At 41.2% G+C, this 27,340-nt stretch overlaps 1 protein-coding gene and 1 long non-coding RNA gene across 9 annotated transcripts in view; one reads left to right on the forward strand and one right to left on the reverse strand.

The window, feature by feature from the left end:
- Positions 1-26,249, reverse strand: LOC145542916 (uncharacterized). Its single transcript, XR_014080247.1, has 5 exons — positions 25,915-26,249; positions 24,814-25,006; positions 21,255-21,371; positions 19,565-19,669; positions 1-832 (listed from the first exon to the last, which is right to left on the reverse strand). It is a non-coding gene; the product is annotated as an uncharacterized LOC145542916 (long non-coding RNA).
- Positions 26,232-27,340, forward strand: part of RBMS1 (RNA binding motif single stranded interacting protein 1) — a 217,850-nt gene continuing 216,741 nt past the window's right edge. For all 8 annotated transcript variants that reach the window (XM_081582741.1, XM_081582750.1, XM_081582745.1 and 5 more), the window contains exon 1: positions 26,232-26,403. In XM_081582741.1, the coding sequence (XP_081438867.1) occupies positions 26,329-26,403 (75 nt within the window). In that variant the 5' untranslated portion in view covers positions 26,232-26,328. The remainder of the gene's footprint in view (positions 26,404-27,340) is intronic.

Raw genomic sequence — 27,340 nt, forward strand, 5'->3', positions numbered from 1 at the left:
TAGGAAGGTATTAGCCTCATTTTTCTAGTTTTATTGAGATATAATTGACACATACCACTGTATAAGTTTAAGGCGTACAGCATAATGATTTTATCTTTCCTCATTTTGTAATGAGGAAACTGAGGCACACAGAGGTCAAGTATTTTGCCAAGGGTCACATAGCAAATAAATAAAAGAACAAAGGTCCAAATCTATTTCCTAACTCCCACCCACCAAGCCATCTGCATATACAATATAAAGAGACTGCACTGTAGTTTGAAATGATCAGCAAATATATTTTTGGGTAAATTTTCTGAGTTGGTAGACATATTAACCACTCAGTAATATTTATTGGTCATAGACCTACTGAGTGCTGATAAAATACAAAATTTCATAGCAGCACCTGATAAGAAAGATATCTTATTTTCCACTTTAAAAAAAATGCGATCTGATTCAGACTATTTCCTTCTTTTTCTCACTAATGCAATTTGGATCAAAATTGCTATAACATGAAAAATAAAACTGCGCCTTTGTCGTGAGGGTTTTATTGATATAATTCATGGGAAAAGACAGTCTGCCAAAGTGATATTAACCATTTTTCTTAAATATGAAATGTATGTGTGATAAATCACTTCAATTGTTTCCAATTCTTTGTGAACCTATAGATGGTAGCCCACCAGGCTCCTCTGTCCATGAGATTCTCCAGGCAAGAACACTGGAGTGGATAGCCATTCCCTCCTCCAGGGGATCTTCCTGACCCAGGGATCAAACCCACGGCTCCTGCGACTCCCGCATTGCAGGCAGATTCTTTACCACTGAGCCACTGGAGGAGCCCAAATGTGAAGATACGACCCTAAAAAGACAGAAAACACTGTATGAATGATTTAAAAAAAAACAAAAACAGTAATTTCAACCAGGACATACTCTACTTTACTATACACAAATTAAGATTATTTAAGGGCAGGAGAAGCTTTATACTGCGACTGCCAGAGGAACCTAGAAATCACATTCTGTTTTACCCATAGCAAAATTAATCAAGTGCAGAATGGCTGAATCTGATAAAAAATTCTTATCTAGCACATGTGGCCACATATTAGCCCCAGTCCAAAGGAAAAAAGAATACAGACAAAAGCAGACAGGATCGAGGAAAAGTATTTGGTCTTGTTTACATTCTTCAAAATAGAAATTATATAAGAAAAATAAAATGACAAACCAAGCCTGTCAGAATGTTGATATCAAAGAAAGACAACAGATCAACTTTGATAGAATAAATTTATAAAATAAATTAGCTGAAACGACAGCAATAATGCAGGAAGCCTTAAGAAAGTATGTTCTCACCTATAAAGAAAGATTCCCCTGCAATATCAAATAAGCATTTGATTTTGGGAGGAGGCTGGATGGAAAACATTTCAAAAAATGGATGTTGACCAGGTATGAGTTAAAGTGGTCACTTCTATCCTTGATTAATCTTTGTCCTTTTACATCTCCTCAAAATTTTCAGCTTCCTAATATGCATAAGAATTAAATAAAATCTGATGGGAGACAATTAGCAAAATACCAGCAGAGTGGTTAATAGTGATTATTCCCCCAAAGCAATCTGACCTCATTGAACAAAGATAGTTTGTGTGTGGAAGAGAGTAGAGTGGTTTTCATTATTATGTATCTTAAATATAACCTGGTCAAATAAATCTTACTTAAATATAATCAAATCTTACTAAGCAAAAAATGAAATCTTTGGTGGGGGAAAGCTTTTAGGCAAAAGGTATAGCATCTTCTCTCATCAGTTCAGTCAGTTCAGTTCAGTCGCTCAGTCGTGTCTGATTCTTTGCGACCGCAGCACGCCAGGCCTCCCTGTCTATCACCAACTTCTGGAATCCACCCAAACCCATGGCCATCAAGTCAATGATGACATCCAGCCATCTCATCCTCTGTTGCCCCCTTCTCCTCCTGCCCTCAATTTTTCTCAGCATCAGGGTCTTTTCCAATGAGTCAGCTCTTCGCATCAGGTGGCCAAAGTATTGGAGTTTCAGCTTCAGCATCAGTCCTGCCAATGAACACCCAGGACTGATCTCCTTTAAGATAGACTGGTTGGCTCTCCTTGCAGTCCAAGGGACTCTCAAGAGTCTTCTCCAACACCACAATTCTAAGCATCAATTCTTCGGCGCTCAGCTTTCTTTATAGTCCAACTCTCACATCCATACATGGCCACTGGAAAAACCATAGCCTTGACTAGACGGACCTTTGTTGGCAAAGTATTGTCTCTGCTTTTTAATATGCTATCTAGGTTGGTCATAACTTTCCTTCCAAGGAGTAAGCGTCTTTTAATTTCATGGTTGCAGTCACCATCTTCAGTGATTTTGGAGCCCATAAAGATAAAGTCAGCCACTGTTTCCACTGTTTGCCCATCTATCTGCCATGAAGTGATGGGACCAGATGCCATGATCTCAGTTTTCTGAATGTTGAGCTTTAAGCCAACTTTTTCACTCTCCTCGTTCACTTTCATCAAGAGGCTCTTTAGTTCTTCACTTTCTGCCATAAGGGTGGTGTCATCTGCATATCTGAGGTTATTGATATTTCTCCTGGCAATCTTGATTCCAGCTTGTGCTTCCTCCAGCCCAACATTTCTCATCATGTACTTTGCATATAAGTTAAATAAGCAGGGTAACAATATACAGCCTTGATGTACTCCTTTTCCTATTTGGAACCAGTCTGTTGTTCGATGTCCATAGATATAGTTATATATTCCCAGTCAAATGTCTTAAGATTTTTAAGATATGTATTTACACCTACAGAAGTCAGGATTTCAGGAAAACATATCTGCTATTGCATATCTTAATCAGGTGGCTCAGTGGTAAAGTGCCTCCTGCCTCCCAGTGCAGGAGGCGCAGGAGATGTGGGCTCAACCCTGGGTTGGGAAGATGCCTGGAGAAGGAAACAGCAACCCACTCCAGTATTCTTGCTTGGAAAATTCCATGGACAGAGGAGCCTGCTAGGCTACAGTCCATGGGGTCACAAAGAGTCAGACACCACTGAGCACACATGCTCACACACACACACATCCTAATCCTACAACATAATATGACATCATGCTAGTATATTCAAAGTCACAGACAACCTAAAATACACCTTGTTTTCTACTTGATCCATATTTATTATTTCTTTAATTTTAAATTTTTGGAAAATATCTCTTGTATTAGATGGAAATGTGTAAGAAGTGTGTGGAGGCCCTCTGTTAATTGCTAAAAGTACACTGGAAGTGTGGACTGGAATTGAAATGGGGTTATTAAGGAAGGAGAAATGCTCCCAGTGCCTGGGTCTTGTTAAAAATAGGGCAGACTCTTCTCTGTCTGGGCGGGTTTGGGTGTGGTCGGACTGGAGGCAGGAGAATGGACGAGAATAGAAGACCGCACTCCGGCCCTGACATACTGAGGACACTAGGAGCCTAGAAGCCCTTGGATTCGGCATTGTGGGAGTAAATGAGAGAAAAACCCTTCCGAGTTTTTATTGACTCACCAGAGCCTGAGAAGTAAACACATCCTTCATTCCTGTAGCTTTCTGCAACTGAAAAACCCTAGAATAAATGGGTGGCCTCGTTCTACCCAATCAATGCCTTAGTCATCATGTGCTAGAAACGATCTCAGAAATTATCCAGTCTTAGGTAGCCCTTCACAAAAGTGTGTAACTCTTAATTTTAGGAAACCAAATCTCCCGGGGATCCAGGGGAGTGTTGCTATTTAAAGGAATTCTATATTGAGTCCTTTCCTTAGGAAAATACTCACCCTCTGTTTTGCTTTTTTTGTTTGTCCAGAATTCTGGTTTTCCCAAAAGGAGGTGTACGAGTGAGTGTCAGTCACTCAGTTGTGTCCAACTCTTTACGACCCCATGGACTGTAGCCCACCAGGCTCCTCTGTCCATGGATTCTCCAGGCAAGAATACTGGGAGTGGGTAGCCACTTTAATTTTTTTAAAAGGTAGTAGCTGATAACACAATGTTACAGAAAACTTACATAAACATGCTTATTAATGTCAAGATTAATTCTAAAATTAACTGAACCATTTATATGTTCCATTGGCTGTTTGCTTAAAGTGAAATATTGACACATAATGCATTGAGTAGAAACTCAGTTCAAGTCCTAATTCTTCCATTCTGAAGCCTTGGGCAAGAGGCAACCTCACACAGTCTTTGTCTTCTTGTCTGAAATGCAAAGATAGTAACCTACGAAGCAGGTGATTGAGAGAGGATTAGGTAAGGAAACATTTAGTAAGTGGTTGACATTGTACAAGAGCTATGGAGTGTGAAAGATCCATGGAAGTTAAATGCAAGCTGGGCCTTCAGGAAGTCACAGAAAATGGGTATTTTTCAGGCTGGATCCTGGTGAGTCAGGTGTGCTCTGATCAAATTACACTTTGCCCACCCCCCATCCATGCCAATAAGCCACCCAGTAATCTTGACTCTGGGCTTCCCTGGTGGTGCAGTGGCAAAGAATTTGGCTGCCAATGCAGGAGACACAAGAGACTCAGGTTTGATCCCTGGGTCAGGAAGTTCCCTGGAGTAGGAAATGTCAACCCAGTCCAGTATTATCGCCTGGAAAATTCCTTGGCAGAGGAGGCTGGCTGGCTACAGTTCATGGGGTCGCACAGAGTTGGACACGACTGAGCGACTGAACACACACATAATCTTGACTCCTTGCACAGCATTCATTAAAGAGTGTTAACTACCCTTCAAGTACATAAGAGACATATCTTTCAAAGAGTTGGAACATTCTAATGATTCCACAACAGTAAACACCACTCCCATGTAATTGCATTACCCAGAAGTCTAACCTACTTCCTTCTAGACATCAGGGTGCAGCTATAGTCCTTCTGAATGCTAGATTAGTTTTACTCCTCTCACTAGGCCAGACATCTCCCAAATACAGGGAAATCCATCTAAAGTATCTTGACAGCACAGGATTACTCTCATTTCATTATTGTTGCTATGTCAATCACAATATATACCAAACACAGAAAGGCTTGACAAAGACTCCATGGCTGACAGTCACTGCATTCTGCACTGTACCTGCAGGAAATGCAAATCACTAAGGTTTCCCTGAACCGGAATTTAGTCTACCAGACAAGTCTTGCCTTTGTTCTACTATCCATTAAAGTGGAAAAGTTGGAAACATAAAAAGGTTCACACCATCCTAGAAATGTAATCTGATAGGAAGTAATGCCCCCCCACCCTCCACCCCGACCCACCAAAGTGCAGATGATCAACTTAGTGTCACTCTAATACAAAACTACCACACTGGAGTGAATTTTAGGTTCCTAATGTTGTCAACATTCCTTATCAGTAACAAAATGGAATTGAGAAAATTCTCAGTTCTGATGTGGTTGTGAATATGACAAGATTAACATACGCACACACACACACACAAATACAAGAAGAAAATTGAAAGTGTTCTTTGTAAATTAGAGATATGTATAAACAAAAAATGCTGAGAAAAGTACAAAGTAACATTAATTAACACGTACCCTGAAACTGAAATACTCTGCTGATGTAACAGGAGAAATAATCTAGACAAATCATTAATAAAGAGGTTTGAGATTACAATAGAACACAAGTTTAAAGATACTGACAGAAAGAAAGAAAGAAAGTGAAGTCACTCAGTCGTGTCTGACTCTTTGCGACCCCACAGACTGTAGCCTACCAAGCTCCTCTGTCCATGAAATTTTCCAGGCAAGAGTACTGGAGTAGGATGCCATTTCCTTCTCCAGGGGATCTTCCCCGCCCAGTGACTGAATCCAAGTCTCCTGCATTGCAGGCAGACGCTTTACCGTCTGAGCCACTAGGGAACTGGGAAGATACTGATAAGTCCCTCCTAAATTCCTGAACATCAGAAACCATGTGAAATAATGACTGTATGTTGTTTAAATTGCTAAAGTTGGAGTACTTTGTTAAGCAGCAATATATAACAAATACAATGATTAAAACTCAGCAAAATCTGATGCTGTAAAGAGCAATATTGCATAGGAACCTGGAATGTTAGGTCCATGAATCAAGGCAAATTGGAAGTGGCAAATTGGAATCAAGGCAAACAGGAGATGGCAAGAGTGAACATTGACATTCTAGGAATCAGCAAACTAAAATGGACTGGAATGGGTGAATTTAACTCAGATGACCATTATATCTACTACTGTGGGCAGGAATCCTTTGGAAGAAATAGAGTAGCCATCATGGTCAACAAAAGAGTCTGAAATGCAGTACTTGGATGCAATCTCAAAAACGACAGAATGATTTCTGTTCGTTTCCAAGGCAAACCATTCAATATCACGGCAATCCAAGCCTATGCCCTGACCAGTAACCTTGAAGAAGCTGAAGCTGAACGGTTCTATGAAGACCTACAAGATCTTTTAGAACTAACACCCAAAAAAGATGTCCTTTTCATTATAGGGGCCTGGAATGCAAAAGTAGGAAGTCAAGAAACACCTGGAGTAACAGACAAATTTGGCCTTGGGGTACAGAATGAAGCAGGGCAAAGGCTAATAGAGCTTTTGCCAAGAGAATGTACTGGTCATAGCAAACACCCTCTTCCAACAACACAAGAGAAGATTCTACACATGGTCATCACCAGATGGTCAACACTGAAATCAGATTGATTATATTCTTTGCAGCCAAAGTTGGAGAAGCTCTATACAGTCAGCAAAAACAAGACCAGGAGCTGACTGTGACTCAGATCATGAACTCCTTATTGCCAAATTCAGACTTAAACTGAAGAAAGTAAGGAAAACCACTAGACCACACAGGTATGACCTAAATCAAATCCTTTACGATTATACAGTTCAGTTCACTTCAGGCACTCAGTCAAGTCCGACTCTTTGTGACCCCATGAAACACAGCATGCCAGGCCTCCCTGTCCATCACCAACTACCAGGGTCCACCCAAACCCATGTCCTTTGAGTCAGTGATGCCATCCAACCATCTAATCCTCTGTCGTCCCCTTCTTCTTCTGCCCTCAATCTTTCCCAGCATCAGGGTCTTTTTTAATGAGACAGCTCTTCGCATGAGGTGGCCCAAGTATTGGAGTTTCAGCTTCAACATCAGTCCTTCCAATGAACACCTAGGACTGATCTCCTTTAGGATAGGACTAGTTGGATCTCCTTGCAGTCCAAGGGACTCTCAAGAGTCTTCTCCAACACCACAGTTCAAAAGCATCAATTGTTCTGTGGTCAGCTTTTTTATAGTCTAACTCTCACATCCATGCATGACTATTGGAAAAACCTTAGCCTTGACTAGACTGAACTTTGTTGGCAAAGTAATGTCTCTGCTTCTTAATATGTGTCTAGGTGGGTCATAAACTTTCCTTCCAAGGAGTAAGCATCTTTTAATTTCATGGCTGCAATCACCATCTGCAGTGATTTTGGAGCCCCCCAAAATTAAGTCTGACACTGTTTCCACTGTTTCCCCATCTATTTGCCGTGAGGTGATCGGACCGGATGCCATGATCTTAGTTTTCTCAATGTTGAGCTTTAAGCCAACTTTTTCGCTCTCCTCTCTCACTTTCATCAAGAAGCTCTTTAGTTCTTCTTCACTTTCTGCCATAAGTGTGGTGTCATCTGCATATCTGAGGTTATTGATATTTCTCCCGGCAATCTTGATTCCAGCTTGTGTTTCCTCCAGCCCAGCATTTCTCATGATGTACTCTGCATATAAGTTTAATAAGCAGGGTGACAATATACAGCCTTGACGTACTGCTTTTCCTATTTGGAACCAGTCTGTTGTTCCATGTCCACATCTAACTGTTGCTTCCTGACCTGCATACAGATTTCTCAAGAGGCAGGTCAGGTGGTATGGTATTCCCATCTCTTTCAGAACTTTCCACAGTTTATTATGTTCCACACAATCAAAGGCTTTAGCATAGTCAATAATGCAGAAATAGATGTTTTTTTGGAACTGTCTTGCTTTTCCGATGATCCAGTGGATCTTGGCAATTTGATCTCTTGTTCCTCTGCCTTTTCTAAAACCAGCTTGAACATCTGGAAGTTCACGGTTCATGTATTGCTTAAGCCTGGCTTGGAGAATTTTAAACATTACTGTACTAACGTGTGAGATGAGTGCAATTGTGCGGTAGTTTGAGCATTCTTTGGCATTGCCTTTCTTTCTTTGGGATTGGTATGGAAACTGACCTTTTTCAGTCCAATGACAAATAGATTCAAGGGATTAGATCTGATAGACAGAGTGCCTGATGAACTATGGACAGACGTTCATGACATTGTACAGGAGACAGGGTTCAAGGCCATCCCCAAGAAAAAGAAATGCAAAAAAGCAAAATGGCTGCCTGAGGAGGCCTTACAAATAGCTGGGAAAAGAAGAGAAGCAAAAAGCAAAGGAGAAAAGGAAAAATATACCCATTTGAATGCAGAGTTCCAAAGAATAGCAAGGAGAGATAAGAAAGCCTTCCTCAGTGATCAGTGCAAAGACGTAGAGGAAAACAATAGAATAGGAAAGACTAGAGATCTCTTCAAGAAAATTAGAAATACCAAGGGAACATTTCATGCAAAGATGGACACAATAAAGGACAGAAATGGTATGGATCTAACAGAAGCAGAAGATATTAAGAAAAGGTGGCAAGAACACACAGAAGAACTCTACAAAAACGATCTTCATGACCCAGACAATCACGATGGTCTGATCACTCACCTAGAGCAAGACATCCTGGAAAGCAAAGTCAAGTGAGCCTTAGGAAGCATCACTACAAACAAAGCTAATGGAGGTGATGGAATTCCAGTTGAGCTATTTCAAATCCTAAAAGATGATGCTGACAGCTGCTCTCAATATGCCAACAAATTTGAAAAACTCAACAGTGGCCACAGGATGGGAGTAGGTCAGTTTTCATTCCAATCCCAAAGGAGTGAAGTGAAGTCGCACAGTCATGTCTGACTCTTTGCGACCGCATGGACTGTAGCCTATCAGCTCCTCTGTCCATGGGATTTTCCAGGCAAGGGTACTGGAGTGGTTTGTCATTTCCTTCTTCAGGGGATCTTCCCAACCCAGGGATTGAACCCGGGTCTCCTGCATTGCAGGCAATCCCAAAGAAAGGCAATGACAAAGAATGCTCAATCATCTGCACAACCCCATTGACGGCAGCCCACCAGGCTCTGCCATCCCTGGGATTCTCCAGGCAAGAATACTGGAGTGGGTTGCCATTTCCTTCTCCAGTGCATGAAAGAGAAAAGTGAAAGTGAAGTTGCTCGGTCATGTCCGACTCTTAGCGACCCCATGGACTGTAGCCTACCAGGCTCCTCTGTCCATGGGATTTTCCAAGCAAGAGTACTGGAGTGGGGTGCCATTGCGTTCTCCAGCACTCATTTGAGTAATGCTCAAAATTCTCCAAGCCAGGCTTCAACAGTACATGAACTTCCAGATGTTCAAGCTGGTTTTAGAAAAAGCAGAGGAACAAGAGATCAAATTGCCAACACCCACTGGATCATTGAAAAAGCAAGAGAGTTCCAGAAAAACATCTATTTCTGCTTTATTGACTATGCCTTTGACTTTGTGGAGAATGACAAACTGTGGAGAATTCTGAAAGAGATGGGAATACCAGATCACCTGACCTGCCTCTTGAGAAATCTGTATGCAGGTCAGGAAGCAACAGTTAGAAGTGGACATGGAAAAACAGACTGGTTTCAAATCGGGAAAGGAGTACGTCAAGGCTGTATATTGTCACCCTGCTTATTTAACTTATATGCAGAGTACATCATGAGAAATGCTGGACTAAAGGAAACACAAGCTGGAATCAAGATTGCTGGGAGAAATATTAATAACCTCAGATACACTAATGACACATCCCTTATGGCAGACAGTGAAGAGCTAAAGATCCTCTTAATGAAAGTGAAAGAGGAAAGTGAAAAAGTTGACTTAAAACTCAACATTGAGAAAACTAAGATCATGGCATCTGATCCCATCACTTCATGGGAAATAGATCGGGAAACAGTGGAAACAGTGTCAGACTTAATTTTTGGGGGCTCCAAAATCACTGCAGATGGTGATTGCAGCCATGAAATTAAAAGATGCTTACTCCTTGGAAGAAAAGTTATGCCCAACCTAGATAGCATATTAAAAAGTAGAGACATTACTTTGCCAACCTTTGTCAGTCTAGTCAAGGCTAAGGTTTTTCCAGTAGGCATGTATGGAAGTCAGAGTTGGACTATAAAGAAAGCTGAGCACTGAAGAATTGATGCTTTTGAACTGTGGTGTTGGAGAAGACTCTTGAGAGTCCCTTGGACTGCAAGGAAATCCAAGCAGTTCATCCTAAAGGAAATCAGTCCTGAATAGTCATTGGAAGTACTGATGTTGAAGCTGAAACTCCAAAACTTCGGCTACCTGATGCAAAGCACTGACTCATTGGAAAAGTTCCTGATGCTGGGAAAGATTGAAGGGAGGAGAAGGGAACGACAGAGGATGAGATGGTTGGATGGCATCACCGACTCATTGGACACAACTTTGGGTAAACTCTGGGAGTTGGTGATCGACAGGGCAGCCTGGCTGATGCAGTCCATGGGTTTGCAAAGAGTCGGATATAACTGAGCGACTCAACTGAACTGAAAACTCAGCAATAACCATAGCAATTATTTAGAACTTGGACCAAGGAGAGATTTATTTCAGGGAGGAGTGTTTCATTGTTATCACCACACTGTCTTAATGCCTATACCCAGAATGGACAACTCCCATTGCTTATATATATACTAACTCTAGATTAAGCCATTGTAATCTCTTCCCTGAAATAGCTGAAGTTTCTGATTCTAATCTCCCCATTGCCATTGGATCTATCTACCATATTGATGATAGTGTAATCTTTCTAATCTTAAATCTGATCTTGTAACTCAGACTGCAACACAGACTGTATAAAACCCCTAATAACTCCCTTATATCTACAGAATAAAGCCCAAGTGATTTACAAATTCATGTTGTCTATGCAGTATATATTGGAAATTTCCACTCATTGCAATGTAGTATTCTGATAAGATTGTCATGATCTAGCCCCTACTTAGCCTTTTTAGCTTGAAATGTCTACTCACGTCTGCATGCACTTGGAACTTAAGTCATAATGAAAGATGTGTAGTTCTCCAACAATTTTGCATAAACTTGTCTTTCGTGTAGAATTTTCCAGTTCTTAAACTCTACTCCTACTCCATTTCAGTTGTATCCTTACTTACTTCACGAATTCTTTTTTTTTCCCCCTATAAACTATAGCTAAAAATGTCTCTTCTTAAAGAAGCTTCATTGGACATCCTCAGTCCAAATAAAGTGCTTCCTCCTTAACCAGCTCACCACACTCTATAGCAAATATGTTTGCATGTCTGTTTTTACTGCTAGACTGAGAATCTCTTAAGGACAGGAACTATATTTCAGTTTTCCTTTAGTTCCCTGTTTATTAACAGTTTCAGGCCACCCTATAGGCATGTGATAAATAATGGAATGAATAAACATTGAAAATTAAAGCAACAGCAGCAGCAAAAACTACCCACTACTGCAATACCCTAACTCACATACTAGTATAATTTTTACACAAGCATTTCCATATTTTTCTAGATAACAATTTTATATAAATTATCAATTTATATTCTTAGCATTAGCACAGTTTAGTGTTCTGCATTTATTAACATTTTTCATTTTGGACAGCTGCTGTTATTAATCGTTCAAGTTTACTAATCTTTTCTTCTTCAGTGTCTAAACTGCTGTTAATCTTTTCAAGAATGTTTTTCACCCCAGGCATTGTATTTTTATAAATAAGTAGAGACCATAACTACAAGTTAAATATATAGCATAGTATGATTATCAACTAAAATCTCATTTTTCTTCCTTCTTTTCTTCCCTCTTTCCTTCTTTCATTCTCCGACAGCCCATTAAAAAGAAATTTATCAACATGAGTTCCTTTCAAATTCATTGTCAGTCTTGTTCATCACGCTAGTGTTTCTGGTGATAATGTTGGTGGCACCAGTGGTGGACAAGGTAATTAGGGTAATGGTAGGACTAGGAGAAGGAAGAGAAAACAGAGAGAAAGGAGAAGATGAAGGGGAAGAAAAAGATGAAAGAAAGAATGGGATTAAAAAGAGAAAAAGGAGTAGGAGGAAAGAAATCTTAAAGGAAAAGTAATCTAAGTAACAAGCTAGTACTGAACAATACTTAAAAGTAGGGCTTTTAACAATACTTAAAAAATCTGGGATTTTGCCCTAGATTTTTAACTTACCAGAAATAACTACCTTAGGACAATTATTTAATATCTCTGAGATTTTTTTTAATATATAAAAGAACTAATAGTGATTGAATACTTTCATAGTGCTTACTTTTTACCAGGCACTAGTCTAAATGCTTTATGAATATCAACTCACTTAATCCTCTCAACAACCTCCTTTCACACTTTTTAAGCCAGGGAGGGGAACAGTCAGCTTTAAACCTGGGTACTCTGTGCTCTTTGATGACAATGTCTACCTGGGAGGATTTCAGGAGGATCAAATGAGGTAACTAGTGTGTGGGGGTTTTGTAAATTAAAAAGTAATTAAAGGGAAGTCCATGCCAGTCCAGTGGTTAGGACTCTGCACTTTTACTGCCAAGGGCCCAAGTTCAATCTCTGGTTGGGAAACTAAGATCTCACAAGCCATATGGTGCAGCCAAAAGTAAATCTAAAAGTAAATATAATGTTAAAATAATTCCAAAATAAGTGTGACAGCAATGATGGTGATAAAATCCAGATAACACTACAAGAAGTCTTTAGAAAGGAAACAAAGTATTGCTGAGAATTCAACTATAACTTAGATTTGGAAAATTTACAAGTGTGAAAGAAGTTAAGGGCTTCCCTAGTGGTTCAGATGGTGAAGAATCTGCCTGCAATGTGGGAGACCCAGGTTTGATCCCTGGGTCGGGGAGATCCCCTGGAAAGAGAAATGGCTACCCACTCCAGCATTTCTGTCTGCAGAGTTCCATGGACAGAATTCCATGGCCAGCTACAGTCCATGGGGTCACAAAGAGCTGGACATGACTGAGCTACTAACACACAAAGAAGCTGAAGATGATGCTTCCACTATGCGTTTTTTCTTCCCCAGTTTTCTAATCCCACAGTGCCTTCCACCTTGACTCACTCACTGCTCATCCATACTCAGAGAGCCCATACCCTAGAAGATAAATATTGATAGAATTTATAGTCTTAGGCTTCTATTTTTATCAAATACTTCCATGTAGTATTGAAACACATGCTATATATTTTCAGAACTTCATTGAAAAGTGTACATGTGTGTATACATATATGCATATACATATATAATGTGTATACATATATAATGTGTATATATATATATATATATATATACACACACACTTGTTACAGCTCAGCTTTTAGGACATTATACCATCTCATTTTAAAATGCTTTAAAAAAATCTCAAAGACAGAAGATTTGAAACTACTAAATAGTGGAGAAAGAAAAAAAGGAGAGAGGGAAGGAGGGAGGGAGAAAGGAAGAAAGAATTAGGGAAAGGCAAAAGTTCTCTTCTCACTCTTTTCTGATACCTCCCTCAGAAGTTCTCCTATTAAAACACTTGAAATATCCTCTAGTTAAAAGAGAGCTTTAAAATATTAGGAGCACACTCACCCTTTCTTGACCTCTTCTGACGATGAAATCATGAAATCACAGCCTACCTCACACAGGCATCTAAACATATTGCTGCAAGGTTCAGGCTATTCTAAAAAGTGAAATTACAGTTGAAAAAAATAACCCTTAGTTGACACATGCTTAATAACATGATTTTGTTGGTCCTTGTAAAACATTTTCAAACATTTTTTAAAAATCATGTCACTAAATGACTTTTCATGCTGTTCATGGGGTTCTCAAAAGACAGGACACTGAAAGATGAACTCCCCAGGTCGGTAGGTATCCAATATTTTACTGGAGATCAGTGGAGAAATAACTCCAGAAAGAATGATGGGATTGAGCCAAAGCAAAAACAATACCCAGCTGTGGATGTGACTGGTGATAGAAGCAAAGTCCAATGCTGTAAAGAACAATATTGCATAGGAACCTGGAATGTTAGGTCCGTGAATCAAGGCAAATTGGAAGTGGTCAAACAGGAGACGGCAAGAGTGAGTGTCGACATTCTAGGAATCAGTGAACTAAGATGGACTGGAATGGGTGAATTTAACTCAGATGACCATTATATCTACTACTGTGGGCAGAAATCCCTTAGAAGAAATGGAGTAGCCATCATGGTCAACAAAAGAGTCCGAAATGCAGTACTTGGATGCAATCTCAAAAAGGACAGAATGATCTCTGTTCGTTTCCAAGGCAAACCATTCAATACCACGGTAATCCAAGTCTATGCCCTGACCAGTAACGCTGAAGAAGCTGAACTTGAACGGTTCTATGAAGACCTACAAGACCTTTTAGAACTAACATCCAAAAAAGATGTCCTTTTCATTATAGGGGACTGGAATGCAAACATAGGAAATCAGGAAACACCTGGCGTAACAGGCAAATTTGGCCTTGGAGTACAGAATGAAGGGCAAATGCTAATAGAGTTTTGTCAAGAGAACGCACTGGTCATAGTAAACACCCTCTTCCAACAACACAAGAGAAGACTCTACACATGGACATCACCATATGGTCAACACCGAAATCGGATTGATTATATTCTTTGCAGCCAAAGTTGGAGAAGCTCTATACAGTCAGCAAAAACAAGACCGGGAGCAGACTGTGGCTCAGATCATGAACTCCTTATTGCCAAATTCAGACTTAAATTGAAGAAAGTAGGGAAAACCACTAGACCATTCAGGTATGACCTAAATCAAATCCCTTATGATTATACAGTGGAAGTGACAAATAGATTTAAGGGACTAGATCTGATAGAGTGCCTGATGAACTATGGACAGATTCAGGACATCGTACAGGAGACAGGGATCAAGACCATCCCCATGGAAGAGAAACACAAAAAAGCAAAATGGCTGTCTGAGGAGGCCTTACAAATAGCTGGGAAAAGAAGAGAAGCAAAAAGCAAAGGAGAAAAGGAAAGATATTCCCATCTGAATGCAGAGTTCCAAAGAATAGCAAGGAGAGACAAGAAAGCCTTCCTCAGTGATCAGTGCAAAGAAATAGAGGAAAACAACAGAATGGGAAAGACTAGAGATCTCTTCAAGAAAATTAGTGATACCAAGGGAATATTTCATGCAAAGATGGGCTCAATAAAGGACAGAAATGGTATGGACCTAACAGAAGCAGAAGATATAAGAAGAGGTGGCAAGAATATACAGAAGAATTGTACAAAAAAGATCTTCACGACCCAGATAATCACGATGGTGTGATCACTCACCTAGAGCCAGACATCCTGGAATGTGAAGTCAAGTGGGGTTAGGAAGCATCACTATGAACAAAGCTAGTGGAGGTGATGGAATTCCAGTTGAGCTCTTTCAAATCCTGAAAGATGATGCTGTGAAAGTGCTGCACTAGATATGCCAGCAATTCTGGGAAACTCAGCAGTGGCCACAGGAGTGGAAAAGGTCAATTTTCATTCCAGTCTCAAAGAAAGACAATGCCAAAAATGCTTGAACTACCGCACAATTGCACTCATCTCACATGCTAGTAAAAGTAATGCTCAAAATTCTCCAAGCCAGGCTTCAGCAATACGTGAACCGTGAACTTCCAGATGTTCAAGCTGGTTTTAGAAAAGGTAGAAGAACCAGAGATCAAATTGCCAACATCTGCTGGATCATCAAAAAATCAAGAGAGTTCCAGAAAAACATATATTTCTACTTTATTGACTATGCCAAAGCCTTTGACTGTGTGGATCACAATAAACTGTGGAAAATTCTGAAAGAGATGGGAATACCAGACCATCTGACCTGTCTCTTGAGAAACCTGTATGCAGGTCAGGAAGCAACAGTTAGAAGTGGACCAGTAGACTGGTTCCAAATAGGAAAAGGAGTATGTCAAGGCTGTATATTGTCACCCTGCTTATTTAACTTATATGCAGAGTACATCATGAGAAACTCTGGGCTGGAAGAAACACAAGCTGGAATCAAGATTGCCGGGAGAAATATCAGTAACCTCAGATATGCAGATGACACCACCCTTATGGCAGAAAGCAAAGCAGAACTAAAGGGCCTTTTGATGAAAGTGAAAGAGGAGAGTGAAAAAGTTGGCTTAAAGCTCAACATTCAGAAAACTAAGATCATGGCATCTGGTCCCATCACTCCATGGGAAATAGATGGGGAAACAGTGTCAGACTTAATTTTTGGGGGCTCCAAAATCACTGCAGATGGTGATTGCAGCCATGAAATTAAAAGACGCTTACTCCTTGGAAGGAAGGTTATGACCAACCTAGATAGCATATTTAAAAGCAGAGACATTACTTTGCCAACAAAAGTCCGTCTAGTCAAGGCTATGGTTTTTCCAGTGGTCATGTATGGATGTGAGAGTTGGACGGTGAAGAAAGCTGAGCACTGAAGAATTGATGCTTTTGAACTGTGGTGTTGGAGAAGACTCTTGAGAGTCCCTTGGACTGCAAGGAGATCCAACCAGTCCATCCTAAAGGAGATTGGTCCTGGGTGTTCATTGGAAGGGCTGACGTTGAAGCTGAAACTCCAATACTTTGGCCACCTCATGCGAAGAGTTGACTCATTGGAAAAGACACTAATGCTTGGAAAAATTGGGGGCGGGAGGAGAAGGGGACGACAGAGGATGAGATGGTCGGATGGCATCACTGACTCAAGGCACATGGGTTTTGGTAAACTCCGGGAGTTGGTGATGGACAGGGAGGCCTGACGTGCTGCGATTCATGGGGTCGCAAAGAGTCGGACACGACTGAGCAACTGAACTGAACTGAACTGAAATGACTTTTATCTAAAGCATTTTAAGAATCTGGAAAGCAAGTCATAAATATAAAAATCTATCTTTAGGAAATATTGGCCTCCACAAAAATCCAAATGTCTAACCAATAGCAGCTTGAGGATTGCTAGCTTATTCAGAAAGAAAACAGACCATAACATGAATTTAAAAATTTACCCTTCCCATTCTGGTAGCTTACTCTCTGAACTTTTGAAAATTTCTACTTATTTGGGCCTTTAATATCACCAAAGGTTATATTAATACTTATCAGCAACCTGTTTACAAACACATTCATGGGCTCAGCTAGGGAATGCAAATTATGAAATCTTGATCTTCGAAGATGGGGTCTAAGTCTTGACTTTCCTGTAGAGGCTAACCATTGCATACTAATGGTGCTCACTAACTGCTTACCTAATGAATTAATTCACTATAAATTATTTCATTCACCTTTTTGTGGAGATGGTTATCTGGTTTATGGTAATAAAAGGCGAACACTCGTTTATAGACCACTCAGCAGCAGCAGCAGGGCTAATTGGGGGAATGTATGTCCCTGATGATCCACTAAGTCCTTTAGTTCTACCACATTCTTGGATAGCAGCATCCAACTCCATGTATTATTTCTAAATTTAAAATTAGTAGTTTGCCATCATCAACATCATTCAATATTTACTATAACTGAGTCCCGCAGTTGTGCACAATTTTAGCCCTTATTAATAAATTTATCAAATATGATTTTTAATTCATATATAATTTTTGTCTGTTTCACTTGTTGAAGGAAGGTCTTTCTGAAGTTTTGCTCCTACTGTTGGAAATATTTGTGTTCCTTTTATTGGTCTAAAATACACTGGGGCAAGGAAGGGATGTGTGGGTTGTAACATATCAGGAAGTGTGTACACAGCCACTCTTGCAAATCACTGAATTTCTAAATTGGAAGGGACCTTTGAGTATTTAAAGAACATTTCTTATCACAAGTTCTGGAGATTGCCTCCAATGAATGTGCATGTTAATTGGATAATTGCTGTTCAGAGAGAGGTTCAGACTGGATACCATGGGAGAGGCATTCAGTTCAACCTGCTGGTTGAAGGAAGTCATGATGGAATTGTCTTAAACAAAGGGTAAGAGTAGACCACGTGAAGAAAGGTAAAAGACCCTCCAGGCAGGTGGATCAGAAAAAGCCAAAGTTGGTTGGAGATGTACAACAATTTGGTGAGTTTAGAAGGCGCAGGCATGGGGGTGAGGAAAGAGCTACAAGCCCCAAGGCAGTGCAGTAGAGGGAAATGAATCTGGGAAAATGGGAAGGTCTAGTCAGGGAGGGAATTCTGAGCTGTGTTTAAAGAAAATTGTGAACTAAGCAATGCTTCTCAAACTCTGCTGGAGTATAAGGGATGCATTCTGTGAATTTTTAAATTTGTGTTTCACTTTGATGGAAGAAATGTTAAAGTATATTCCCACTTTAAAAAGTAGCAAAATTTTAGTTTCTTAAGACAGGACTCCACAAAATAAGGTCTTTGGATAAATACCTGAGAAACATCAGGCTAGACAATGATTTATACATACCTTCCCTGAAGACTGTAAAACAATTCCCTATTGAAGACAAAACTCCATTGTACATTATTACCACTGGTTCCCTTTTATCTACTCTCCTGTTTGTTTAACCCTCTAAGAACTCTAACATGTATGTCAGTTATACTTTCACCTTGCAGAAACTATACGACCTTTCTGTCTTAAGTGTTCCGTAAATGTGTTACAGACATCACCTAGCCACCTAGTGTGGAAGCAAATTCTCCAAGTTCTACATGAAGTCCTTCTAATGAATCTAAAACCCATTTCCAATTTACTGATGCTCTAGCACAGGGACTTTTTGTAACAAAATTTCCAATTTTATCCAACAATTATTTCAATACTCTCTGACAGACAGCATTAGAACAAAGGCACTCATCAGTGCTCATTGGGTTGGTCCACTTCTGATTAACTGTAATTCAAAAAGAAAAAGTTTACCTTTGGTTATAAGTGAAACCGGATTGGAGGGCTTGGATGCGACAATGCATGCCTCAAAAATCTTTTACTTGGGGTTGTTTCTACAAGGACATCACCCCCACCTTTCACCTCGTACAGGCTTCTTATGGCTGACCCACTCTCATTCATTATGTCTCCTCGAAGTGGTTCTCCCTGACTGTTCACAGTTCCTAACCCAACTCCCACAAAGTTGCTCTGCTCCCATTAGCTTGCTGGTTTCTTCATAGAGTTTATCACAATTTATTATTGTTTTATCTCTGTCTCTCTCACTGGGTTGTGTACTCCATGCAGGTGAATACTGATCCCCAGTGTCCTGCTCATAGAGGATGCTTCTTAAATGTTGGTGAAGGTATAAATATATAACTTCTCTTGAGGAAAATCATTCAACAGCTCATGTTATCCTAAGGATCATCTTGGCACAAATTTCATAAAGAATAGCTCATGAGCTCCTGCCCCCAAATGTAATAAGGATAAAACACCTTCAAAAAATTTTTCATAATAAAAAAATTGTTAAGAGCAAGCTGATGTGGGCTCTTTTTTTTTTTTTTTTTTTTTTTAAGAGAAATAGCTGATCCAGGTTTAGGCATGAGCTGTACGAGAACCTAGGACAATCTTATGCTAGAAAGCAAAAAATCTATCAAAGACTATTTGTTGTTGTTCACTCATTCAGTTGTGTCTGATTTTTTGTGACTTCACGGACTGTAGCATGTCAGGCTTGCCTGTTGTTCACTGTCCCCCGGAGTTTGCTGAAACTCATGTGCTCTGCGTCGATGATGCCATGCAACCATCTCATTCTCTGAAACCATGTCAAAGACTATTGCCATCTGGTAAAAAAAAAAAAAAAACAAGCCAGGGTTTCCCGTTAGCTGAAAATGGGACAGTTTGAGCATAACAAGAAGAATGATTGTGATGGATTGAAACAAATCAAACATATAAAAATCCATAAGTTCAGAATGCTGTTACTTAAAACTGGTAAGCTTTGGAGTTTCTTACAGCATCAGCTTATTATTCTGAAATTTGGTGAATAAGGGGAAATTTATCCTGCTCTTCCTGTGCTAACTGTCTTTCAAGTAAACCAAAGAATTGAAAAGAGAAAAATTCTTCTCCATAGACAATTTCCAACTAATAAGTACAGAAGGAAAGGAAAAACTATAAAACCCACAGTTCTATAACTCCTACTGAAATAACGGATTTAGGTAACACTCATGAGTGACTACTGAAACCATGGAACTTTTTAATGGAAAAATAAAACTGATAATACCTGAACTTCTGATTGATCTTATTATCACTAAAAGTGAGACAGACAGACATTATATGTCTCTGTTGATGTGATAGACATCACATCACCTATGTATGTTTAGCACCACCTATGAATTGCTCTTTGCCCCCCAAAAAAGTGAACCTGCATGTAATTAAACCTCTGTAACTAACTTTCAACCTTAAATGACACCATGAGGTTCTAATAAGCCATGTAGGAAATTCTATAGGACAAATGACTCAATTTCTTTAACAAATAAACATCAATTTAGAAAGTGAGTAGGGGTGAACTTTTATATAGTAAAAGAAGCTTAAGAGACACATCAACCATATGCAATGTACAGGCATTGTTTCATTCTGATTTAAGCCAATGAACTTTTCTAAACTTTTTTAAACAACTTAGAGACTGAACAACAACAACCAAATGAACTACAAAAAGTGATTTTTAGATAACTAGAGAAAAATGAGCAGGAACTGAGTAGTAGATGATCTTAACAAAGTGTCTGTCATCAACTTCCTTAGAGAGGATCATGATACTGTGTTTTTAAAAGTTCTTATTTGTTAGAGGTAGATACCAAAAGTGTTGCAGGTGAAATGATACAATGTTTGGGATTTGCTTTAAAACACTGCAGAAAAATTAAAATGGCTGTGTGTATGTGTGAGAGAGAGAGGGCTGGAGGGAGGGGGAGAGAGAAACAAGAATGACAAAATGTTGGTAAATGTTGGAGCTGGGTGTTAGGAACAAAGGGATCATGGGTCTATTCTCTCTGTATATGTTTGAAAAAGATCATAAACAAAATTAAATGCTGAATTTTGTTGTTAAAATGTTTTAGTATGAAATACAGTAAACATACAAAAGTGTCTAGGAACCACTTAAAGAAAAGTATTGAAATATATTGTTATATGTCCACAACACAGTGCAAAACACGAACGATTGCCACCTCTGCAAGCCCCCTTCTGTCCCTCCCTGAACATCACACTCTTCTCCCTCAGAGAAAACCATTGTTTTGAATTTTATGTTATAATCCCCTTGTTTTTCTTTATAGTTTTAAAAACACTACTCATGTACTTATTCTTACATAACATACTATTTAGTTATTTTTTCTGTTTTTCAACTTCATACCAATGGAACCATGCTTTATGTTGACTTACTTCTTACAACATCAATTTTGAAATGATCCATGTTGCTGTTTCTAACTGTAGTTTATTCATTTTCAGTGCTGCAAAGTATTCCACTGTAGGCATGTACCACAGCCTTTTTTATCCATTCTACAGGTGGAAGACACTTGAGTTATTTTCAGTATATCATGAACATTCCTGTACATTTCTCTTGGTACACAGATAGACAAAATTCTTTGAGATGGACACTCACAAGTCAAATTACAGTGTAATGGGATACATGCAAATAAATTGGGAAATGTCAAAATGTTTTCTAAAGCAGCAGATGTACCAGTTTACATTTCTTCCAGTAAGCAGTGTTCTTGAGATATTCCCTTTTTATACATCTTCAGTTCAGTTCAGTTCAGTCACTCAGTTGTGTCCGAGTCTTTGCGACCCCATGAATCGCAGCACACCAGGCCTCCCTGTCCATCACCAACTCCCGGAGTCTACCCAAACTCCTATCCATCGAGTTGGTGATGCCATCCAGCCATCTCATCCTCTGTCGTCCCCTTCTCCTCCCGCCCCCAATCCTTCCCAGCATTAGGGTCTTTTCCAATGAGTCAACCCTTCGCATGAGGTGGCCAAAGTATTGGAGTTTCAGCTTCAACATCAGTCCTTCCAATGAACACCCAGGACTGATCTCCTTTAGGATGGATTGATTGGATCTCCTTGCAGTCCAAGGGACTCTCGAGAGTCTTCTCCAACACCACAGTTCAAAAGCATCAATTCTTCGGCACTCAGCTTTCTTCACCGTCCAACTCTCACATCCATACATGACTACTGGAAAAACCATAGCCTTGACTAGATGGACCTTTGCTGGCAAAGTCATATCTCTGCTTTTAAATATGCTATCTAGGTTGGTCATAACCTTCCTTCCAAGGAGTAAGCATCTTTTAGTTTCATGGCTGCAATCACCATCTGCAGTGATTTTGGAGCCCAAAAAAATAAAGTCTGACACTGTTTCCACTGTTTCCCCATCTATTTCCCACGAAGTGATGGGACCGGATGCCATGATCTTAGTTTTCTGAATGTTGAGCTTTAAGCCAACTTTTTCACTCTTCTCTTTCAGTTTCATCAAGAGGCTCTTTAGTTCTTCTTCGCTTTCTGCCATAAGGGTGGTGTCATCTACGTATCTGAGCTTATTGATATTTCTCCCGGCAATCTTGATTCCAGCTTGTGCTTCCTCCAGCCCGGCATTTCTCATGATGTCCTCTGCATATAAGTTAAATAAGCAGGGTGACAATATACAGCCTTGACGTACCCCTTTTCCTAATTGGATCCAGTCTGTTGTTCCATGTCCACTTCTAACTGTTGCTTTCTGACCTGCATACAGGTTTCTCAAGAGACAGGTCAGATGGTTTGGTATTCCCATCTCTCTAAGAATTTTCCACAGTTTGTCATGATCCACACAGTCAAAGGCTTTGGCATAATCAATAAAGCAGAAATAGATGTTTTTCTGGAACTCTCTTGTTTTTTCAGTGATCCAGCGGATGTTGGCAATTTGATCTCTTGTTCCTCTGCCTTTTCTAAAACCAGCTTGAACATCTGGAAGTTCATGGTTCACGTATTACTGAAGCCTGGCTTGGAGAATTTTGAGCATTATTTTACCAGCGTGTGAGATGAGTGCAATTGTGTGGCAGTTTGAGCATTTTCGGCATTGCCTTTCTTTGGGACTGGAATGAAAACTGACCTTTTCCAGTCCTGTGGCCACTGCTGAGTTTTCCAAATTTGCTGGCATATTGAGTGCAGCACTTTCACAGCATCATCTTTCAGGATTTGAAATAGCTCAACTGGAATTCCATCACCTCCACTAGCTTTGTTTGTAGTGATGCTTTCTAAGGCCCACTTGACTTCACATTCCAGGATGTCTGGCTCTAGGTGAGTGATCACACCATCGTGATTGTCTGGGTCGTGAAGAACTTTTTTGTACAATTCTTCTGTGTATTCTTGCTGCCTCTTCTTATATCTTCTGCTTCACCTACTCTTAATATTTTCAGAGTTCTTAATTTTTGCCAATCTAGTGATTGTGAAATGGTATCTTATTATTTAAATTTGCATTTCCTTTATTACTTGGCTTACCCAGTGTCTCGGGGTGAAGAATCCGCCTACAATGGAGGAGGCACGGGAGACATGGTTTCTATCCCTGGGTTGGGATGATACCCTGGAGAAGGATATAGCAACTCATTCCAGTATTCTTGCCTGGAGAATCCCATGGACAGAGGAGCCTGGCGGGCTAGAGACCATAGGGTCTTAACGAGTCAGACACGGTTGAAATGACTTAGCATGCATACATGCATGACTATCTCTTTAAGTGTTATAGGGATATTTGTGTTTCCTCCTCTATGAAATAGACACATGCTTTTGCTCACATTTTAACATTTCTCTTTTTTAAACTGATTTCAGGAAGTTCTTTATATATCCTATTAGCCTGTTATAGTTCACATGGATTGCCAATAACTATATTGTGGCTTGCATTTTCACTTTCTTTATAGAGTCCTTTGATGAATCAAATTTAATCAATTTTTGAATTTTAATCAATATAGTAAAACTGATCAATTTTGGACTCTTAATTACCTTATTAAAGAAATATTCCCTCCTTCAATGTGATAAAAATATTTTCTATATTGTTTTCTAACAGCTTTACAGTTTTGTTTTTTTACATCTAGGTCTTTAATTCACTTAAACTTCTTTCTTCTCCTTTTGTGAAACAGGACTCCAATTTCATTTTTCCATATGGACAGCCAATTGACCCAGAACCATTTATTGAAAAGCTCATTCTTTCTCCACTGCTCTGCAATACTAACACAGTCATAAATCAAGTGTCTACATAATTGTGGGTGTACTGCTGGGCTCTGTAAAACAGACTGAATTTTCATCATCCAGGAAATAGTAGAACAGTCTAAGTTTGGCCATTTCTTTTCTTAACTGATGCCTAGAACCCCTGAGATTGTTCTTAATCTGTTCTCTTCCTTCAGTCACTCCTCTAAACCATTCCTAGTCCTGCTAGGCTCTTAATGCTGGTTAGTTCATGTCCATTCTCTTATCAGATACATTAAGAGGTCCCACAGTGAAACAGTGAAAGAACTATTTTTAACCCCTAGCTAGACAATGAACTACCCCACTCTTCAGACTGTTATTAACCTCAACAGGACCCACCATACAGCATAAACTCAGTAAATATTAGTTTCCCTATAGGGTTTCACATGGGTTAACTGTTATTATTTTTTTTATGAGAGTGTGATTTGCCTCCTGGCATATCCAAAATATTCTCATATGAACTTACATTGTTTTTTTCAAAATGTTTAACCTAGAAATTTGTCTAAATCCTATAAAGATAATGAAGGTTTCACTTCACTATTGCATTGTTTTAAAGTATCTTACTAAACCTTTTGAAATGTAATCAGACAACAATGTAACTGTTTGACATAATCAGGCATTTCATTTCAGCTTGATTTACCTTTGGGCTATTATGAAAACAGACTCTTGGAAATCCAAAATGACAAAACAGAGTAATCAAGGTCTATTTAATATCAAATTAATTTTTCATTACCCTTTATTAGATGTGCAACAACTTCAACTTGAAGGTGCTTTCTTACTTATCCTATTTGTACATTTTGGTATTATCTCTTGTTGAGCTAGAAGGTAAAAGTCTTCTACAGGCAGCTTCAGGGACCAATTAACTCCATTAAATTATATCCAGTTACGTAGTGAACTGAACCACGGCTGTCTGGGGCTGTCTGGAGCTGTGACAATCAGGAGATGGAGAGAGGCAGAAAAGGAGAGATTGATTTTAATATGTCACCGAAGCACAGTGCAACAATATGCCAGCGTGACTTTCAAAATGGCCTTAAAATATTCCAAACTCAGGGAGTTTCCTTGCTCCTGAGTGGGAGTTGATAGACTGTCTGGCAGCATTAGAAACAGGCAGAGAAAAGCTGATGTCTATATTGTATCCTCTAATGATAACATTCTGCCTCTTTGCGACATCTCCCCCTTAGAAGGATCCGTATATTTGGTGTGAGGATATGTGTGTGTGTGTGTGTGTGTGTGTGTGTGTGTGTGTGTGTGTGTGTGTGTACGCGCGCGCGCGAACCCCCCACCCCCCGCGCGTTTTGCCTCCTCCTGTGCAGAGGGCAGGGTTTCACCTCACATCTGGGAAAACCAAACCGAAGGACACTAACCCTCCCAAGGTCAACTAGAAAATTAGGCCTGGGGGGAATGGGGGGAACCGAACCCAGGTGTCCCCACTGCAGCTTTGTGGTTGGGCACTAAATCATTTTTCTTCTCTTGTGGGAAAAAAAAATCATTGGGTGGGGGTGAGAGATTAATCAGATTTCTTCCTCTTTCTCCCCTTTCCTCCCCTCCCCCAAAGGAGATAAAAACTCATGAAAGCAAACAAGGTGTCCACTCCGCAGTTCTTAAGCTGGGTCCCTCCAGTCTTCCCCTACACTCCACCCCCCAACACAAAGCGATCCCGGCTCCCAAGGTTTCGGTCCGTCCTACGCGGAGCCCGGGAGGTGAGGAGTGGTTAAAACAGCCCTCACCTCCAGCGGGTCCCGGGTCCGCGGCGCCCAAGCCCCGCCCCCGCCGCCCTTCCCCCACGGCCTCGGCACGCCAGCCCCTCTCCCCTCTCCCAATCGGGCGCACCCACCCCAGATGCCGCCTGGCACCGAGCGCTGCCGCCGCTGCCGCCGCCGCAGCAGCACTTTCCACTTGTATTGATCACCTCCCGGCCCCGCTCAGCCTGCTCGCCGGAGCGGAGCGCGGCCAGCGCGCCAGCCCTTGGCAGCCTCGGAGCAGTCGGGCTCCGGGAGGCAACTCCTTGGGAGCGCCCTGTCCGGGGTGCCCTCTGCGCTCTGCAGTGTCTTTCTCTCTGTCTCGGGGGAGAAGAAGGAGGAGGAGGAGGAGAAGGAGGAGGAGGACGTCTGGTCCGGGCTGGGAGGTGGAGCAGCGGCAGCCGCCGCCGCCGCCGCCGCCGTCGCCGGAAAGGGAGAGGCAGGAGAGATCGAGACTTGGAAACCCCAAAGTGCCCGCGACCCTGCACGGCAGGCTCCCTTCCAGCTTCATGGGCAAAGTGTGGAAACAGCAGATGTACCCTCAGTACGCCACCTACTACTACCCCCAGTATCTTCAAGCGAAGGTAAAGGGGCGCCGGGGATGGGGGGCGCCCGGGGCGCGCGAGGCTCGGGTCCGGGAGGGGCGAGCGGCGAGCTCCCGCCGCCCCCGGTGGAGTTGATGGAAGGTTGCTAACTATAGCGCTGGCCTGGGCGCAGCCGGGCGGCGCGCTGGGCGGCTGCTGCCCGCGGAACTGAGTGCGGAGATCGGGTTACAGAAAGCCTCGGGGGGAAAGACTAGACAGGAAAGAGCCGCCGGCCCCTTCCTGGCCCGGGAGGCGGGGAGGGTCGAGGGCCGAGCGGCGCCCCTCGCTGAGCGTTGGCTGCTCGGCCGCGGGTCCCGCTGGCGGCGCAGATCTTCGACCCCTTCTCCTGGGCCTCGCCCGGCGAGCGGTAACTCTCGGCTTCCCTCGGAGTGGCGCCGAACCTCCCGCCCCCCGGGGACGCCCCTCAGTCTCCCGCGCGCGCGATGACTGGGGCTCCAGGGGGGGACGGGACTTTTCCCTCCCCGCCTCCGGCCCTGGGCGCCCGCCCCTCGCCTTGATCTTTGTGCGCTGTGGCACTTCACCTGGTTACTGATTTCTACTTTTACGCTGGTGTTTTGGGTAGGAAAGTGGCCAAAGTTCACTCAGCGTTCATTGATGTCCCTTTTAATCTTCCCTGTAGCTTCTGCAAATGCGGGACAATGGGCAGATTTCGATGCAGAGAAAGAAGTGACTTCGTATTTAGTTTTGAAAAATGTTACCTTACATGTTTACATACAGATCGATTTTCAGTGGTGCTTTCTCAGAAGTGGCCTTGGTACACGCTTAAGTAACACAGCAGATGACATGTAGTCATACAAATTGCGCCTGGCTTTCTAGGGACCCTGGGTACGTTGTTAGTGGGCCTATCTTATTTTTACTATAAGAATTTGATGCCTTCTGAACTCATTAAAAAAAATTATTGGGTCCATGAAAAGTG

The sequence above is a fragment of the Giraffa tippelskirchi genome, chromosome 3, assembly GCF_054371585.1.
Source record: "Giraffa tippelskirchi isolate mGirTip1 chromosome 3, T2T-mGirTip1v1.2.pri, whole genome shotgun sequence".
NCBI classification, from domain to species: Eukaryota; Metazoa; Chordata; class Mammalia; order Artiodactyla; family Giraffidae; genus Giraffa; species Giraffa tippelskirchi.